The sequence below is a fragment of the Mercenaria mercenaria genome, unplaced genomic scaffold (genome assembly GCF_021730395.1).
Source record: "Mercenaria mercenaria strain notata unplaced genomic scaffold, MADL_Memer_1 contig_4883, whole genome shotgun sequence".
In the NCBI taxonomy this organism is placed as follows: Eukaryota; Metazoa; Mollusca; class Bivalvia; order Venerida; family Veneridae; genus Mercenaria; species Mercenaria mercenaria.
This window is the reverse complement of record NW_026463147.1, coordinates 42,814-61,489: the sequence shown is the minus strand read 5'-3', so window position 1 is coordinate 61,489 and position 18,676 is coordinate 42,814. Positions and strand designations below refer to the sequence as shown.

General features: G+C 36.0%; 1 protein-coding gene across 1 annotated transcript; it reads left to right on the top strand.

Moving 5' to 3' along the window:
* The first annotated feature begins 13,922 nt into the window (after positions 1-13,922).
* On the top strand, positions 13,923-17,145 carry LOC128554261 (uncharacterized). Its single transcript, XM_053535515.1, has 2 exons — positions 13,923-14,890; positions 16,050-17,145. The coding sequence occupies exons 1-2, from the start codon at positions 13,923-13,925 to the stop codon at positions 17,143-17,145; spliced, it is 2,064 nt and encodes a 687-aa protein (XP_053391490.1).
* The last annotated feature ends 1,531 nt before the right edge of the window (positions 17,146-18,676 follow it).

Here is an 18,676-nt window from a genome sequence, read left to right as displayed (position 1 = left end):
CAATTGACGTGAAAAATTGGGTGCCACCAGGTGGCGCTTTTAACGTGAACGCATAAGCGTCAAAACGAAAAATGATATATATATCCTGAAAATATAGAGACTGATCTAAAACTGTGCTAAATTTCATTATTTTCCGTCAAACTTCTGCATTCCGCTCCTAAGGTGTGTATCGACCTTAAATGATTCATCAACATTTTAAATGGCAACACACAAACGCACCGGTAATAAACAAAAAGATATATCTAATTTAGAAACAGGATTGCATGTTCTGTCTAAAATGAACGACACGTTTCTTAACACACTTTTGGAATTATCTGAAGATGAAAATCTAAAGGCGACAAGACCACATTCTGTTCAACACAACAGACCAGGTTATGTGCTATTTTCACGTCCACCAAGTTCTATACTTATTTCAAGGCCACCAAGTGCAGCCATATACGGAAGACCTCCAAGTTCTACTAAAAGACCAAGACGGCCGCCAAGCACAAGCACTTTAAGGCCAAGACCACCAAATGTCGACCCTCCATTTCGACGTCCACCAAGCGTTTCAACTATTGCAAGACCATCCAGTTCATTGAAACGACCAAACGCACTGAAATGTAAAGTGTGTGCTGACGGTTTCCGATTTCCGGGAAACACGCCGTGTTTCGATCATTATTGTGCTCCGTGTCTTGAAAATCATATATTGACCTTCAAACGAGGAACAGGTTGTGACTGTCCATTATGTCAAAGTGGAAGTTTGCTCCCATTAGCCAAACTAAGACCGGACAGTAAAAGATTTTCGAACAAATCAGAATTGAATGTTTGTAATAACTGTAAGGAAGCCAGACTGGCACAATATCGATGCGGGTCTTGCAAAGAATTCTTCTGTGAGAAATGTAACAGAGAATTTGTGAAGAGGATGAGAATAGATGGAAGCTTTAGCAACACATATGTAACTGATCTAAGCGGAGATAATGCAGTACCACTGATAATGCCTAGTAGTCTAGATGACGACTCCTTAGATTCCATCTCACTACCGTCTCTACTCCCTACGGGATTTGGTTTACGCTGCAGCGAACATGAAGACGAAGAATTAAGATTTCATTGCAAACCATGTGATAAATGTATCTGTACAGACTGTTAAATTCCCGGTCATGAAGGTCATGAAACGTTAGCGTTAGAAGAAGTATACGAAGAGAGAAAGCATCATCTATCTCAAGCATTAAAACTGTCAAATGGAAATAAATACGCACACTTCATTGTGAATGCGCCGAAATAAATTCAAAGCGGCTAGAGATTGATCAAGAATCAAGAGATGCGGTATCACAGATTGAAAATCACGCTAATGAGGCCAAAAGAATGATAGATGAATGGGCAAAATCAGTGATTAAAACAATCAGGGTTCAGAATACTCAAAGTCGAGGAAAACTAGAAGAGTGTAGAGATGTAGTTAAAGAAAAGGTGAAAACACTTCAAACGCTGGTTGAGAAAGGTACATCGTTGTTGGAGTCGGAAAATAGTATAGATCTTGTAGAAAAGGCTCCGCAGATGACACAGTCTATTAAAGGTTAGACAGATTCTAAATTCTTTGTTTTTATAGTAGTTATTTGTTTGCTATAGCATGTATGTATTTCCTTTGGTTATACAGGTATTCCTTTTTACAATTCGTAAAGGGTTTCCTTTTTTTTCGAAGAATGTCAATAATATCAAAGTGATACATCAATCTTACGTTAACATGCTTCAGTAAGTGTTGGAAAAGTTTGATAAATCATTATGTAAATATTTTTATATGAATATATTAGAAAGGAAACTCGTGATAAAATCATTACAACCTTTCTAGTTTTTCCTAGCTTCCAACTTCAGCTATGTTTCTATATGTAGATGCAGATATTGCGCCACCATCGGATAGATTGTGGCGGAAGAAGTTTGTGTTCCAACCAACGAACCTAAAGAGCTCAAATTCTAAACAGATGTTTGGCAAACTACAAACAGTCGTCGATGGACTCCTTCTGTTGAACTAGAGGTATTAAGAAAAATTAAATAATTGACATTATTCTTATTTCTATAATAATAGTCTTTTCTTTTATACCAGTAACAGCACAAAGGTTTAGAATAAGTTGGCATAAATGAAAGTGCCAAAGTAGTGCCGGACTTTGTAATCTTCATGCGAATAAAATAATTTCCCTTCGTTATGATAATATGAATGTAAGTTATTCGATTTCTTAGACACAACCCATAACAAATATAAATTTAACTAATAAGGTTCAATGATTTTGCTGTAATAGAATTCTATGCTAGGGGTGTGAGAGGTGTTAAACATTTCTTTACTTCTCATGAATAGTCTCAATCAAATCGAGTCTACTTTTATGTGTCCAAAGACTCTTTCCATATATTTTATTGATTTAAAATCATGCAATTCATTCTCTCTCCTTTTGTAAATTTACAAAGGTACAAGCTGCGTCCAACAGTGATCAACAGTATAAGAGTACAACAGCTTTGGCTCCGATGTCTGATGAAACAGTGTGGGTTTGTAATGGCTTCAAAAACAGGATCCAACAATTTGATTACGATGGAAATCTTCTTCAAAGCGAGACGTTGGATTTTGATGTCGGTCGACGATATGGTAGACGAAATCTCAGACGTTTTATTTCTAACTGAGTTGAATGGTAAAGTTATCCGAAAGCTGAATAAGAATAACAAACTTTCGATATTTGCAAGGGCTGACCTGTATCTGCGGGGAATAACTATATCAAGAGACGGGAAACACGTTATAGCCTGTGGAAACGACGTGCCTGTGGCCTGCTTCAGAGATGCGTCTGTTTCAAAGAATTACCTATGTAATATGGTTTGAAAACTGGGATCTATGCTCTCTATTATATCTTTGGTGAACATGGTGAATTAAAGTATCGTTATCGAGCAGCCAGTACAGCTGACGGGGTGGCCTGTGATGTCCACGGTTTGATATATATGTCAGCATGCAAAGACGACACGTTGTATATTCTAGATTGCAAAGGAGTACCTATACCGTCAACGTATGCTATGCATAAATCAACTGCCGTGGCTATAGACAAAAATGATGTGGTCTGGGTCGGTGACTGGAGCAAAGTACATGTTCTCCAGTACAAAAACTAACTGCTAAAATGACATTTTTTTGTATTAGTAAGTAAAAAACAGGTTTTGGCGTAATCAAATTTAAAAATAAGTAATTGAAAACTAAAGTACATGTATATTTTAATAATTTCAGATATGAAAACAATTACCGAACTGAATGCAAGAAATTGGAATAAAAAGGAAAATGAGACGTTGGTAGCTTTGTTCATTTGATCCCTATGCTGTCTTGCACCTTCGTTCATTTTTTATCTTATACGAGTAATTAACATTCTTCTCCCACTGGCTGTTCCTCTTTTCAAACATTATTCCTGTCTTTTAAATGAGACGACATCACTGTGTTTCCATAGTATTCAAGAAACGGAAAGCGAAGTTTTGTGTTTTTCGGCGACGCCGTCTAAATTCGTTTTCGTTACCTATGCCACGTGACTTCAGTTTGCAAATCAAACTACTTGATAACGCATTATAGATAATTTATCAAAATGGAAGATTTATGCAACACTCTGCCTGATTGGACGAGTGTGTCAATTTCTTTCACTCTGTTGATTGCGCTACGCTGAGTGAAATGTAGACAAAGCGTTTATCCTAAACGACGCTGTTCACAGTTTTAAAGCTAACTTTGGCTCAGTATATTTAGCAAGAATATTGATATATCTCAAAATGATAAGTAAGTTTAATAATTATGATGAAAACCTGTTCAAATACCAACATATATCAAATTAAAGAAAGAGCTGAATACGGTCTGCGTATCACATGAATAAGGGTGTGATAAGAGTCTTTTATGTAGAGAAGTGCTTTTTAAAAGATTTTCCTTGTTACAGTTGTCGTCTGTATATGAAAAGGTTTCTTGCTTTTGTGACTCATTCAGATTACATATTAAAATGAGTACTTGTTTGCTTTGATATACTGCCAATTTCAGAATAGCTCGTCGTTTCAGTGTTTGCATCATACACTTGTAGTCACTGACTGATATCGGTTTTCTTATCGTGAGTGGCTAATTTTGTAACCGTCATTTACATTAACTCCGCCCAAGTCGCGAGTCAAGTTATGTGGGTTTTTCCCATTAATTTGTCTTAACAACACATAAATTGCCAGTCATACAATGTATTTATGGTTTTAAAACTTGATGATATTACAGTTTAAGTCGTATCTCAAAATCAGTTTCAAATCAAACATTTTTTTACAATCTGTGACTGATTGCAATTACGTAAAACTGTCCCGATTAGTGTCGCATTATCTAAAAGTACTTAATTTTTCTGTGAGCGATGATAAAAATCATTAATCCATTATAGCCTCACTACAAAATGCAAATTAAGTCAGCGCATAAAGTTTATACATGTAAAATTACACACATGTTTTTACCACTTGGTCAGAGATCTAAGTTTACAGTAGTAAATCATAGCCCGATTGGCATCACTTTTCATGTCAAAAAAGTAAAATATTTAATTTAAACATAAACTCCCTGTTTAAATACGGTACTCAAGCTATAAAGGCAATAAACAGTTCTGTGAGCCTCACGGTTTGAGATTCTACCAAATATTGGCTCGAATTAACTGAAATATAGCCGTGGTACATGGGAAGAACCTCTGCAAGAAACGTCCAAATTTCTCAGATAAAAAGATGTGATCGGTAGCAAGGCTCGAACCCGTGCCCTCCCCACCCACCCAATTGACCAAATCAGAGATTACAGTGATTTCAAGTTAGCGACTAACCACTTGACTACGGGGATAGTCACATGATGGATGGATACTACAATTCCTAGTTTAGAAATCACACGGGCACATTATTGCAATAAAGTAGAAGTCAGCATTGACTTAGGGCGATGAGTTAGACTAACAGCTTATTTTTACATCTATTTTTTCCGTTTGACTAAAATGTTCATGACATCACATACTACATGGTTTCTGTATGCAGTAATAATTTGACGGATTTCTATGAAAAATGTATAATTTTTGATATGGAAGACTTTTCCAACAAAATTTCAATCGATGACAATCCTTTGTTTTAATATTTTACACATCACGCGTATATATACAGAACTTATGTGTCTCAAAAGTGGACTCGTTTGAGAGAAAATATCGGTAAAAGTATTTTATCTTTAATTTCATTTAAAACTGAGATAGTAGAATTTGAATTGTAAAAGGCGATCTTGCATAGACTTTATTCACCGTTAAATTGCCTGCCACAAATACTAGAATTTAACGACCGTACCATTTGACAATATGCAGTTAATCAGAGTCACATGTGCTTTTGAAAGTTTAAAATCATAACAATAGTTTTCCTATCATATCTTGTCCAACTTCGACAATTCTGGGCGTCGAACTTTGAAAAATCGAAATACATGTAGCATTTAGACACCAGACCTAGATAGACGCATAATTATACTAGTAGTGACCTCATCACATTGTATTTTACCGACAATCGGATTACATCTCATCATATGTAGCGTTTTACCATGTAGGAAAGGAAATACGTATTTGTTAAAACATAATTGAGCCGCACCATGAAAAAAACCAAAATAGTGCGTTTGCGACCAGCATGAATCCAGATCAACCTGCGCATCGGTGCACTCTGCTCATGATTCTTACTGTTCGCTAATAGTTACTCTAATTGCAATTGGCGTTGAAAGCGAACAGCATAGATCCTGACCAGACTACAGACGCACTATGTTGGTTTTCTCATGTCGCGGCTCATATTTTTTTGTATAAATAAATGTTTCCGTTGTCATTTAAACAATGAGATTTAATAATGATAGGTTCTTCATGACATTTAATTTGACGGATTGTATATATTTCAATATAAATTATCGGATATCTAAGCTTGTGAAATGTAAATATTTATTACTACGTGGTGTGTTTCTGGGAGTGACTGATGAGCCCGTTAGGCTAGGTTTCGTAATTGTATATTCAAACAGTCTTTTGATTTGCTGGGCCTTTTTGTGTTTTCATCGTTCTCAACAACATGTATTAAAAAAGAACATATTATATTTTTCCAAAATACCTTGCACAAATATGAACTTCCGCTTTAACATGACACCGTTATCTTACGTTCAAATTAATTAGATATTGAAAATTTATCATCTAAACTAACATTATGAGACCTTGAGAAACACTCAAGGGTCCACAGGACCTCCCTCAACAGTCACTCACTCTTGAGAGTTGGCTCGACTGTCACTCACCTTTATGAATACAAATGGAATCTTTTGAGTAAAGACGTGACCGTTAGTCAATTTATTTGAGTGTACTCAATGAGTGGAGTTGGAGTATTGTATGTATCCTTGATAAGCCCAGGGGTGTTGAAAGATATCAGTCATAAAATTACCTTGGGGCTATATTGCAACCTGTATTTGAAAGTAAACGGTGTCGATTGTAAAGATGTCAACTGCTACATTATCAAAGTTTATTAATAGTCATTAAATTTACAAATGATTGAAGTGATCGTTTACAAGAACTAGGAAAACAAATGATGAATTGTTGATGTTGGACTATATAAGGAGAGTTGTCATTCTACAATTTCGATACTTGAACTGTGCTTGTCGTTATGTAATACATTTGGAATGAACATTGAAAATGTTGACACATGATTAGATTGAAAGACACATAGATCTAGTTTTTAACGGACTGAAAACTTTTTACACAAAACTTTGTTTTTTAACGATATAGTGACACTGCTACAGGTATAATTGTAAAGAAATATTGTTAAAGTATAATACACAATACGATATGTATTTCGTTTAGAGTACATGAGTGTCAATCCTCAGACAGTTCAAATCTTTAATCTAAATAATTTTATGTGTATATGCTGCGGACGTGTCATGCACAAGTATGTACGCTTTATGCAGGATTATCTTGAAATAAATTCCCGCAATCTTTTACTTTTGTACCTAACTCTTTACATCGTTTTTTGTACATTTTAAACCACTGCGATCGATAGAAATACACTTTTGGGCGGAGCAAACTACACGCGTGATCCTCTCACGGATAACTAGAGTGACAGCTACGTCATTTACTACATGCGTTTGATGTAAACGCCCATTCAGCGAGCTTTTCTGAAATTGGCAGTATTTGTTATAAATTATTTAACTGATGTATTATATATGAATATTTTTCTTTAGTATGGTATGCAAATATTGAACTCAGTTGAAATCTGTTTTATTATATATATGTTATATAATGACTGAATCTCATTACACTAAAATGAAGGTACACTGCATACAGTTTATCTATGTGATATGATTACGGTCAAACTTTGCTTATGAAACAGAAATATTGAAATAATTACAATTGTATGTTTAGCTTGACCTTCACATTTTTATAGGTGTGACGTCATTGTGCAAAGATTCATGAATAGCGAATATGCATTTGTTAAAGCGGGATCAGTTGGTCTATTTTAGAAATAAATAAGAATAATAAATAAAAAATCCTTTAATTGATTTTTTCTCATGTATTCTAATCAAACTTGATTTGTAGCATCTTTATTAGGCCCGCAGCCAACTTTGTTCAGCTGGGACATTTAACCCCTTTTCGGGGCTGCTAGAGCTAAAACTAGAAATGCCTTTATACAGCGTCTCATGAACAGCTTGGTGGATCTTTGTCATACTTGGTCTGGAGCATCATTATAAGGTCCTCTTCCAAATTTATTTATATAGGAACTTGGGCCCTATTAGGGACCACTATAGCTAAAAGTAGATATGCTTTTCTTCGCATTAACCACTAAAATGTAATGGATTTTTATCAAACTCGATGTGTAACAATATCGTAAGGTCTCCTGCTATTTTGTTACAAATGGGGATAGGGACCAATTTAGCTAAAAATATAAACACGTTTTATGACCTCTTCTCATGAACCGCTTCATGAATCTTCATCAAACTACTGCTGTAATTATTCGTCTAAGGAAAAACGAAACAAAATTGCAGCCCTACGAAACCTTTGCGAAAAATTAAAAGAGAACCATTTAAACTGTTAAAGTGCGGTGTTTAGTTTTGCAATTTGAAATGAATGTTAGATGAAAAATTCATAAACTTCTTTCCTTATTACAATTCGCCGACCATCATTTTTAAAGATATTTCTTGTTTGCTAATCAGGTCGAAAGATCTGAATAAGTAGTCGTGTCACGGATCGTTTTTCTGTTTTCCTGTTTACGAATTCTCATTTGTTCAGGAAATGTAACAAGAATGTGACTGGAATAATATTCATCCCGACACGTTTATGGGATTTAGCACTGTTTAAAAACGACTTCAGAGAATTATACATGTACATATATGCAAAAGAAGGAAAATTCTCACAAATATACACCACTTTTTTATTTCTTACACCTGATAGTATAGGACGTAATGGGTTTCTTAAAACTGCAATCCGTTTACATTTACACTTAATCAACCAGGGTTTATCTGAAATTAAGGTAAGTGACCATATTCCTTCTTGGAATGACATCGACGTCATAACGATTCCGAAGCACCAGTTTTGGACACGGTGGCATTATACTTGATAGGTCGTAATTTTAAAGATTCGGGAAAGGAAAGTATGAAAGTTTCTTGGGTAGTTTAAAATCATATCTGTAAGGTTGTTACGAATGTATAGCTCATGTGATGAAAATTCAAAATCACCAGTTGTAAGAAAGTTTATACGACGAGATATTAGTATGTTGCAAAATAAAATACAGACTTAAAACTAAAAAAATAGCTATAAGGTTTATCTATTATGAAGCAGTTTACTTGAGTGTATGTGACGGGTACATTTTGTTGAGCTTCAAACAAGAAATTGAAACAAAAATATCGACGTCCCTTGCCCACATACATTTTGGTTTGGATCCTTGTTGTAACACTTCAACTTGGTGGAGAGAACATTCAATACAAGATACGTTTAATCCATAGATTTGTATGACCTACACTGGGCTTAGAGATGTGGACCTAGATTTTGTGTGCAACCCATAGCCTAAATATGGCTGTACTTTTGACAAATACCTTTATGCGAATAAGGACAAGACACCAAAAAGACCATGTAGATCTTTGACCATATGCCACTGTCTTTGCAGTAAAGGGTTTTGGTCTTGCTCGCGACAGGTCAAGATATGGAATAATTTGTGCTAAGCAACATTCAATCAAATTTCCCGTGATGTGTGACACAAATGAAATATACTATATAAACCTTTGGTTTCTAACTTTAATCTTGGAATTAAAGGTGAGCACACTGTCCCTAAACATTTTGTTATTACAATCATATATGCTATTTAGTGTAACGTTGTGTGCATGTTTCACATGTATATAGCGTGTACGATATTTACAATAGAAGGGAGAAAACTAGCGATATTTTTCTGTTTACGCTTTGAGTAGAGTGTTTCTGCTTTTGAATTGACTTTAAGAATAGGATTAAGGTACTAGTTGTTTAAGATGATGCTGAGCCGTATTGTAATCAAATATATCCGATCACTACATGTATAAAGCAATAGATTGCAATAAAATTGGTAGCGCTGTCGCGTAAAATTGTTCTGTTATATTTTTGTTCAATTTTTGTATCTTAAACGATTTTATTTAGCCGTGTTAAAAAAAGACATCAGAGAATCATGTATGTATATGTACGTACATGTAAAAAAGGAACATTCTAACAGAAAAATACCACACTTTAGTAGATGTTTTACATCCGACAATACAGTATTACGACTGAAAACTTTAAAGGGTTCTTAAGACTTGAGATTAATTTACTGTCATCGTCATTTTATCATTAAATCTGTACTTAAAGTTGAACACGTAAACCATACTGATTATCGACATAACGATTCTTAAGCACCAGTTAAGGAAACAATAACATTATGAAGTTCCCACGACTGTAATGGACGCCTTTTTATTTAAAAGATAGTTTGGCAATAAATGTATTCGAAATATTTCACTCATTCTGAAATTTATTGGGAAATTGATGCTCCATCTGGTTGCGTGAGAAGTGCATCTACGGCATTTGCTTTGCTAACCATCTTCCTTACGTTTTCAAAACCGGTAGACGGACGACAATGCAATACGCATTGTCAGGCGTCTTGTCACAATGTCGACTCGTGTGTCGTGTCGCATTATCGTGTGTCGCGGTCAACAAAAAGACAGAGCACGACACACGAGATGTGACATCGCGACAATGCGAGGTGACACCTAGACAGTAGGATACGATGCACTGCAACGCGAAGTGACATTGCGATACATCGTGCTATTGACATGAGACAATACAGTATGGTATCGCGACATTAACCACTCATATTTTCGTCCGTCGTGTGGCATTGTCGAGCGTCGTTTCGCACTTTCGTGTGTCGTATCGAATTGTCGCGATGTCACTTCGTATTGTCGCGTGTTGCCCTGTTAGCACGACGGACAACATTACACTAACCACGAACAGGATTCCGTAGTCAAAGGTTAAAAGTGCGAATACGTTTGTAAAGGTGTTTCATTTCTAAACTCCAGTGCTTTGACGTCATTATACTTACTCTTAGATAGCTACAATGTAAAGTGAATTCATCTAACTACATTCATATAATGCTTGAAGGTAACCAGCATAATCGGAATTGAGCAATGGTCTAAACGTAACATAGTATATATGCATATACTGAAGATTTTTCTATCATACCCCACGTCTAGAGCTACTCCAGATTTCAAAGACATATTTGCATATGTCCTTGTATAAAGTATGGGTATATGTTCCGGTCTTACGAAATCGAACGAGGTCGCTAGAATACAGATATTTCCAAAAGAGTTAAATATTCTAGGTTCAAACACTGCCCGGTCATGTTCCATGACTTCCTCTCACTTCTAGAGCAACTCTAGGTATCCGATTGTACTTTGAACGGTAGCCAGGACGGGTAACGACAAGTTCTCTACCACTACTGCATTCGTCACGCATTAGTTTAAAAAGTTCCGTTATTTTAAATCTTATTGACTTTTACAGCATTTCTCGTTGTTAATGAGGATCAATTCTGTTTAAGTAACATATTCAATTAGCACCGGTCTATTTTCTGTTTTAATATCAATACACTAAGAATATACAACAGATTAATAATATTTAGGTTTTAAGGACAGAAGATAAGTGCTGTAAATATAATCGGATCTTATAATTGCAGGAGCGACTTTTTGTGAAATATTAAATTAACTAAAAAGAAAAGAAAAACTCTTAACAAAGTGTTAGAAGGTAAAAGCCAGTTTTCTCCCTTTGATTGTAAACAGTAAATTGTCAGTTATTTTCACAAACGAGCTCTAAATTGAACACCAAATATTGTTACAATAATATGGATCAGTCCACAAAAGTAATATATGGCTACATAGTATTTAGTATTTGTATAACGTTTAATTCTGGATTTCTTCGTGATTACATTTGGAAATTGAATCATTTTCCCATCTATTTTGTAGGACAGAATGGTGCGTAGAAATGAACTACGCCACTTCATCCGCCACTTTCCGTCCATTTTTCCATTCCATATGCCGTCAAATTTATAGATTTAGATATTAGAGAAATGTTCAACTTAGCTTGATGACCTGTCCCACGAAATTCCTAGCCCAATACCTATAGGACAAAGTCCGATTAGCGTTGGTCTGCTTTGTAACAAGATATCGTGTTTTTTTTTTTTTTTTTGTTTTTTTTTTTGTTGTTGTTGTTGTTTTGGGTTTACACCGTGTTTTTTAACATTATTTATATTAATCAAGATAACCTATTGCGTGCCACACCTAGGTCCGCAGGTCCAGAAGTCGGTGTTTTTCGTATTCAGTCCATGCGTTGCCATCCTTACCAAGGCACTTAACTAACCACTCTAAAAAGCTGCAGGCCCAAATAAAATAAATTCTAGCAAGCTGTACATTTTATTGGCAAAACAGAACATTCTTTAAAGTTTATCTTTCATTTATATACTGGTTACAGACCTGTAAACCAACTAACTTACACACAACAGTATCATTTTGGAGTATCCATTGCTTTCACCAAATTATCAAATCCGAAAGATTTTCGCCATGTTTTAAAATGTTCTGACATTTTATTTATTTCATAATAGACAAAAACCCATGAAAATACTTCTTTATCTAACAGCAGATCAAGCACATATTTAATATAGCCTCGCGAGTTCCCTAGACAAATTAGCTTTTGCCGAACCTTTGAATATACAGGTCTGTAACTTACTGATTAACATAACAAAATGTATCAAATTGAAAAAAAAAATTATATCATATGTCTACTAGAAAAGGGATCAAGTGGAAAAGAAACACAATAAATGTAGATGTTCTTACTGAATGCCATAAAACAATACATAAGTAATCTTTAAAATAGTCCTGAACACTAACATATTAATTTTGTCATTATTATTTCTATTACTGAGTCTTTTCACGAAGCATACTTCTGACAAAGTTTAAACTGAGAAGAAAGATGTTTCACGAAAATAAGGTCCCTTTTAATATTCAGATAAATCGCAGGAACCGTTTAAAATTAAATGTTAGTATTTTACCACAAGGTCGGTTTTAGGACATATTTTAAGATATCTTTATGTAAAACTGATCCAGAATCTATATTTATAACAGGTCAAAATTATGAACTGATAGTCTTTTTAACCTTTTACAATGCACGTACTCGTGTTTCGTTAAACGGATTCACGTTTGGCTGCATGGCATCAAATTTTGATACGCCGCTTCAAATCACACAACACGGTTTCGTTCAATCAATGTTGTTATATTTTCATCCTTCAGGGATTGTTATTCGTTCTAACCCCTCGGCCTCTGTCAAGATGAGAAGTATCTTATACCGCGTTGAAGGTTCTGTGTTCACTGACATTCGGGTCCATGCTAGTTATCCCGTCCTGTTGTATTCTGGGACCTCCAGCGCAATTTTAACTGTCGCTTAACATTTTCACTTAACGAATTGAAACTGATGACTGTTCTACCCGAACGCCATTTTTCACAGAATGGTATTACAATTATTACATTTCATGAGTACTTTTTTAAGACATACACCATCAATCAGCCTTTCTCCACTTAAGCTCAAAAATGCAAAAGAAATCAATGATGCAAAAACATTGCAGTGGCAAAAACAGGCTTTCTGCTGGCACATTTATGTTTATTCCAGTCTTAACACACCATGCATAAACACTGCAGATGTACATACAGGATTTTTGCTCTCACAGGCTGATTATATTATCACTAAATTGTTGCGAATAAACTGAGTGGCTTATGCACTGACCATACCCATAAAAGTACACGGTAAAAAAACATGTAGAAACATAGTATATTCAAATAAGATTTTTTCCCATAACAATTATAGCAGATTTTAAGATAAAAATTATGACAATATATAGCTTATACATATATCGATTGTCTATTAAACTGTGTGAAAAGAAGTAAAAATAATAGTATCTGAAGTACATTATTTTAATAAAAAATAATTATGAAAGCATAGAGTAATTAATATTATGGGAGTTATCTGGTATGTTTCCAATCTTTATTCCTGGCATTCAAAAATAGTCAGAGGGTATCTTCTTGTTCCGCTTCCTTCAACAATAGTTCATGCTAGTGTAGTATTTAATGTATTCATGTTTAGCTCCGCCTCTCAGCGAATCAGAGAACAGCATCTCTTATTGCATTGCCTCTATATATTATTATACTATTCTGTAATATGGTCAGTGAGAGTGTATGTGCCTGTTTGATAGTAAAGTGTATAAACCATCCCAGTCATGGGTCTAAATACTTATCCCTTAATATCAAGGGTCTGGATATGAATAACACATAGATAAACACTACATCATGGCGACGAGGATAATTTCAGTAAAATATAGCTACGGAAATGTGTACAAAAGTCGGATTAGCATATTCAATAAAACGGAAAATGGCTGGAATACCAACGTTTCCAAAATTTGACGTACATGAACACTCCGTTGGTGCCAGATGGAACAAATACGTTGCAAAACTCGAAAATATATTTGTCGGAATGAAAATTGATACAAATAAAAGAAAAAAAGCTTTGTTACTCCATTATGCCGGCGATGACGTATATGACATTTATGAAACATTAACTTTGAGTGCCAGTGAGGACAATTACACAGACACAAAAACGAAACTTAAAGCATATTTTGAACCCAAAAAGAACAGAGAATTCGAACGTTTTGAATTTAGAAATATCAAACAAACATCGGATGAATCAATTGATCAGTTTTGTACGCGTCTCCGTCAAAAATCAGAACTTTGTGAATTTTCAAATAAGGACGACGAAATAAAAAGTCAGATCATTCAAGGATGCACCTCTAAAACCCTCAGAACAAAATGCCTGGAAGAAGAAAGATCATTGCAAGATATTTTAATTCTCGGAAGATCTATGGAAATAGCTAGAAAACATGCATCAGAAATGGAAAAAAGTACGCATCAAGATGGTATTCAAAGGATTAAGACGAAACAAAGTCAACAAAAACAACAACAACAACCAATGCGTGTGCCTGCACGTCAACAACAACGTCACCCGCGACCTAAACAACGACGTCAGTTTCAAAATCCGAACACTTGTAGAAACTGTGGTGGAAAATACCCGCACCAAGGACAGTGCCCCGCCTATGGCCGTACATGTAATTACTGTCATAAAAAGAATCACCTGTTATCAGTCTGTTACAAACGAATTCAACAAAACAGCAGAAGATCACGACAATTACATGAAATAGAAGAGAATGATAGCGAAAATTCTGACAATTTTGAAAGCTCTGACTCGGAAGTTACATACGGAATGCGTGAAGAAATCAGATCTGTTAAATCAAAGAATGTGCCGCGAATAAATGTTAAAATCAGTGGCATTGACCACAAGCACCAGTATCGGACCTGGGACAAAAATATGTTTGTTTTCATCCTAAATGAGTTAAAAATGAAAAATATGTAGGGAAATATGAGCCCCCTTCAAAATATACATATGTCTACTGAAGGCCAGAATCTCAAGAATCGAGCCTGCGAGCAATGGGTTCACTTCCCGGACCTTTGTGAAATAAATTCTCTAGACAATTAAACAAACTACCTATCAATATTTCACGTGTACATTTAGCTACAAAATGAGACCGACCCCAAGTCTCTAGCCCTTCCCGTTCATGAAATATCTATCAGAAAACGAGTGCCTATCTGTTGAAAGTTCCAGGTAGATAGAAATGTGGCACAACGGAGCGGTACGAAATCACGGACTAAAAGATGTTTGTCAGCCTAGCAAGGGTCAAATTCATTTGACATTAATAACAAGTATTACTAAATATGCAAATTATGGCCACTCACCACCGTCAGTATCATCTGCTACACGCGATATTTACTTTTTTATTTTTCCGTCGGTCTTTCAATTGTATTATCCGCCATTGAAACCGATACGATAATATCAGAGTAACTTTGTGCGAAACGATGCGGTTCTGTCGAAGGTGTGTCGCTATTGGCCAATCAGAAATTGCGTTTAAAAATACCTTACGAATTCTGTTCAATGGCGTAGCATTCAATTGAAAGACCGTGGAAAAAATTGAAACGCCAATATCGCGTGTTTGAGATGCTACTGACGATTGTGAGTGGCCCTAGTTTATGTATTTATTTATACTATTTAGTATTTTTCATTGAATTTGACCATTGCTTGGCTGACAAACATATTTTAGTCCGTGATTTCGTACCGTTTCGTTGTGCCACATTTCTGTCTACCTGGAACTTTCAGCAGAAAGGCACTCGTTTTCTGATAGATATTTCATGAATGGGTAGGGCTACAGACTTGGGGTCGGTCTCATTTTGTTGCTAAATGTACACGTGAAATGGTGACAGGTAGTTTGTTTAATTGTCTAGAGAATTTATTTCACAACGGCCCGGGAAGTGAACCCATTGCTCGCAGGCTCGATTCTCGAGATTCTGGCCTTCAGTAGACATATGTATATTTTGAAGGGGGCTCATATTTCCCTACATATTTTTCATTTTTAACTCATTTAGGATGAAAACAAACATATTTTTGTCCCAGGTCCGATACTGGTGCCTGTGGCATTGACACGAAAGTTTTGATCGATACGGGAAGTTCAATTAACATTATTAGCCAGTTAGTGATTGATAAAATGTCACCAACGCCAAAACTTGAAAAATCGGAAATAAAAGACTACCCTTTCGGACAAAAGCAGCCCATTCATGTTGAAGGCAAATATAAATTAACAGTGGAATCTAACAGTAAATTTGTGCTTGCTGATTTTCAAAGTATCAAAGGAAATTCAGAAAACATTATCAGTTATGAAACAGCTGTAGAGTTGGGAATCGTACCTGTGATAAACAGTATGAGAAACAGTGACTATAAGGAACTGTGTGAAAAATATAATCAGTTGTTCAATGGACTAGGAAAACTTAAAGATGTTGAAGTTAAATTCCACGTCGACGAATCAGTTGTTCCGTCAACACAGCCGCCAAGGCGTGTACCGTTTCACGTCAGAGAAAAGGTCGAGAAAGAGCTCCAACGCCTTGAAGACCTTGACGTTATAGAAAAGGTCGACGGTCCGACTCCTTGGGTATCAAACCTGGTAATCACTAGCAAGCCTCACGCTCCTGAAAAAATTATCCGAATATGTGTCGATATGAGACACGCAATCAAGGCTATCAAACGTGAACGTCACGTGACACCAACGATTGACGACATTCTGATGGCTCTCAACGGCTCAACCGTTTTCAGTCGCGTAGATCTGTTAAAAGGTTTTCACCAGATACCGTTGTCACAAGAATCACGCAATATGACAACATTCGCGACTCATGTTGGTCTACGTCGTTATAAATGTCTGAATTTCGGTGTTAACGCAGCTCCGGAAATATTTCAAAACGAAATACGCCAAGCTCTTAGTGGATTAAAAGGTGTCATGAATATCAGTGATGACATAATCTTCCGTAGTAAAACGCGAGAGGAACATGACAGAAATCTAGAAGCATTATTTCAACGTTTGACAGAGAAAAATATAACTTTAAATAAAAACAGGTGCGAATTCGGACAATCAAAAATTGCGGTCTATGGATACGTATTTTCAGACCAGGGAATCTCGCCAGATCCGAAAAAAGTGGAAGCTTTAAAGAAAACAGAATGACCTAAAAGTGCATCTGAGGTCAAAAGTTTTCTCGGAGTTACAAATTACCTGTCCCGATTCATAGACAATTACTCTACGCTAACAGAACCTCTGCGTAAATTAACGCAGCATGGCGTGAAATTTCAATGGAATGACTCACACGAATGAGCATTCATTCATCTGAAGTCTGTGTTGCAAAGTGATAAAGTACTCGCATACTTTGACCCCAAAAAAACAGAACTCTGGGTTGATGGATCCCCAGTAGGCGTGTCAGGGATATTAACACAAGAGGGCAAAGTAGTGGCATACATTAGTAGATCTTTAACTGAAGTAGAGCAACGCTTTTCGCAAGTAGAAATCGAAACATTTAATAGCAGCCGTGCACAGTATCACTTATTTCCATCTTTACCTGTTTGAGAAAAAGTTTATCTTGAAAACAGATCACCGCCCAATTCTTGAAATTCTAAACAGTACCAACGACATTCAATCTGCACGTCTCGAACGATGGAGATTAAAACTTATGACTTACAATTTCGAAGTTGTCTGGGTACCGGGTCCGTCACAGATAAGCGACTATTTATCCAGACACCCAATCAAACGAGAATCAGTCTATAGCATCGCCGAGGATTATGTGAATTTCATAGTAAACAATGCGCTTCCTAATACTGTGACATTAGCGGATATTGCACGTGCAACGCAGAACGACTGTGTTTTACAGTGTACGATAAAAGCAATGAAATCAAATGATTAGAAATTACGAAAGTGTGCAGTTGATGATTCGTTTAAGTGCTACGAAATGGTATCTAAAGAACTGGCTGTGCTTGACACAGAAAACGGACAAGTACTGCTACGTGGTACAAGACTGTGCGTGCCAACAAAATTTCAGCGACAAGTGTGTGAATTAGCACATCAAGGACATATCGGTCGTGTGAAAACAAAGGCTTTATTACGTGAAACTTGCTGGTTTCCATACATGGACAGACTAGTTGATCAAGAAATCAGGGAATGCGTATCATGCCAAACAACAACAAAACAAACAGTGCAAGATCCTATCAAAATCTCGGAATTACCAAATCCTGTGTTTTCGGAAGTTTCTGTTGATTTTTGTGGACCATTTTCAGCAGGAATTTATTACATGGTAATCATTTGCGATTATTCGAGATATCCTATTGTTGAGAAACTGACAAGTCTTACGGCGAACACAGTCATTAACAAATTAGAGTCAGTTTTCGCGATGTTCGGGTATTGCCAAGTGCTTCGAAGTGACAACGGTCCTCCGTTCCAAAGCCATGCATTCAAAGAGTATGCAGAGCATGCAGGATTCAAGCATAGGAAAATAACTCCGCTGCACCCGGTGGGTAATCCTATAGTAGAAGCTTTCATGAAACCGTTCTCAAAAGCAATCAAATCTGCCGCAATTTCTGGAAATAGTGTAAAAGATGAAATAACAAGTTTCTTGCTGAACTATAGAAACGCACTTCACAGTACAACACAGCTGTCTCCAGCTGAGATAATGTTTGGACGTAAACTAAACACAAAATTACCAAAATTC

What these genes read in the sequence shown, in the direction of transcription:
- LOC128554261 (XM_053535515.1), top strand. Translation starts at nt 13,923, where the DNA reads ATGGCTGGAATACCAACGTTTCCAAAATTTGACGTACATGAACACTCC. An exon ending in GGCATTGACCACAAGCACCA is followed by an intron (nt 14,891 to 16,049) that starts GTATCGGACCTG and finishes TTTTTGTCCCAG; the next exon opens with GTCCGATACTGGTGCCTGTG.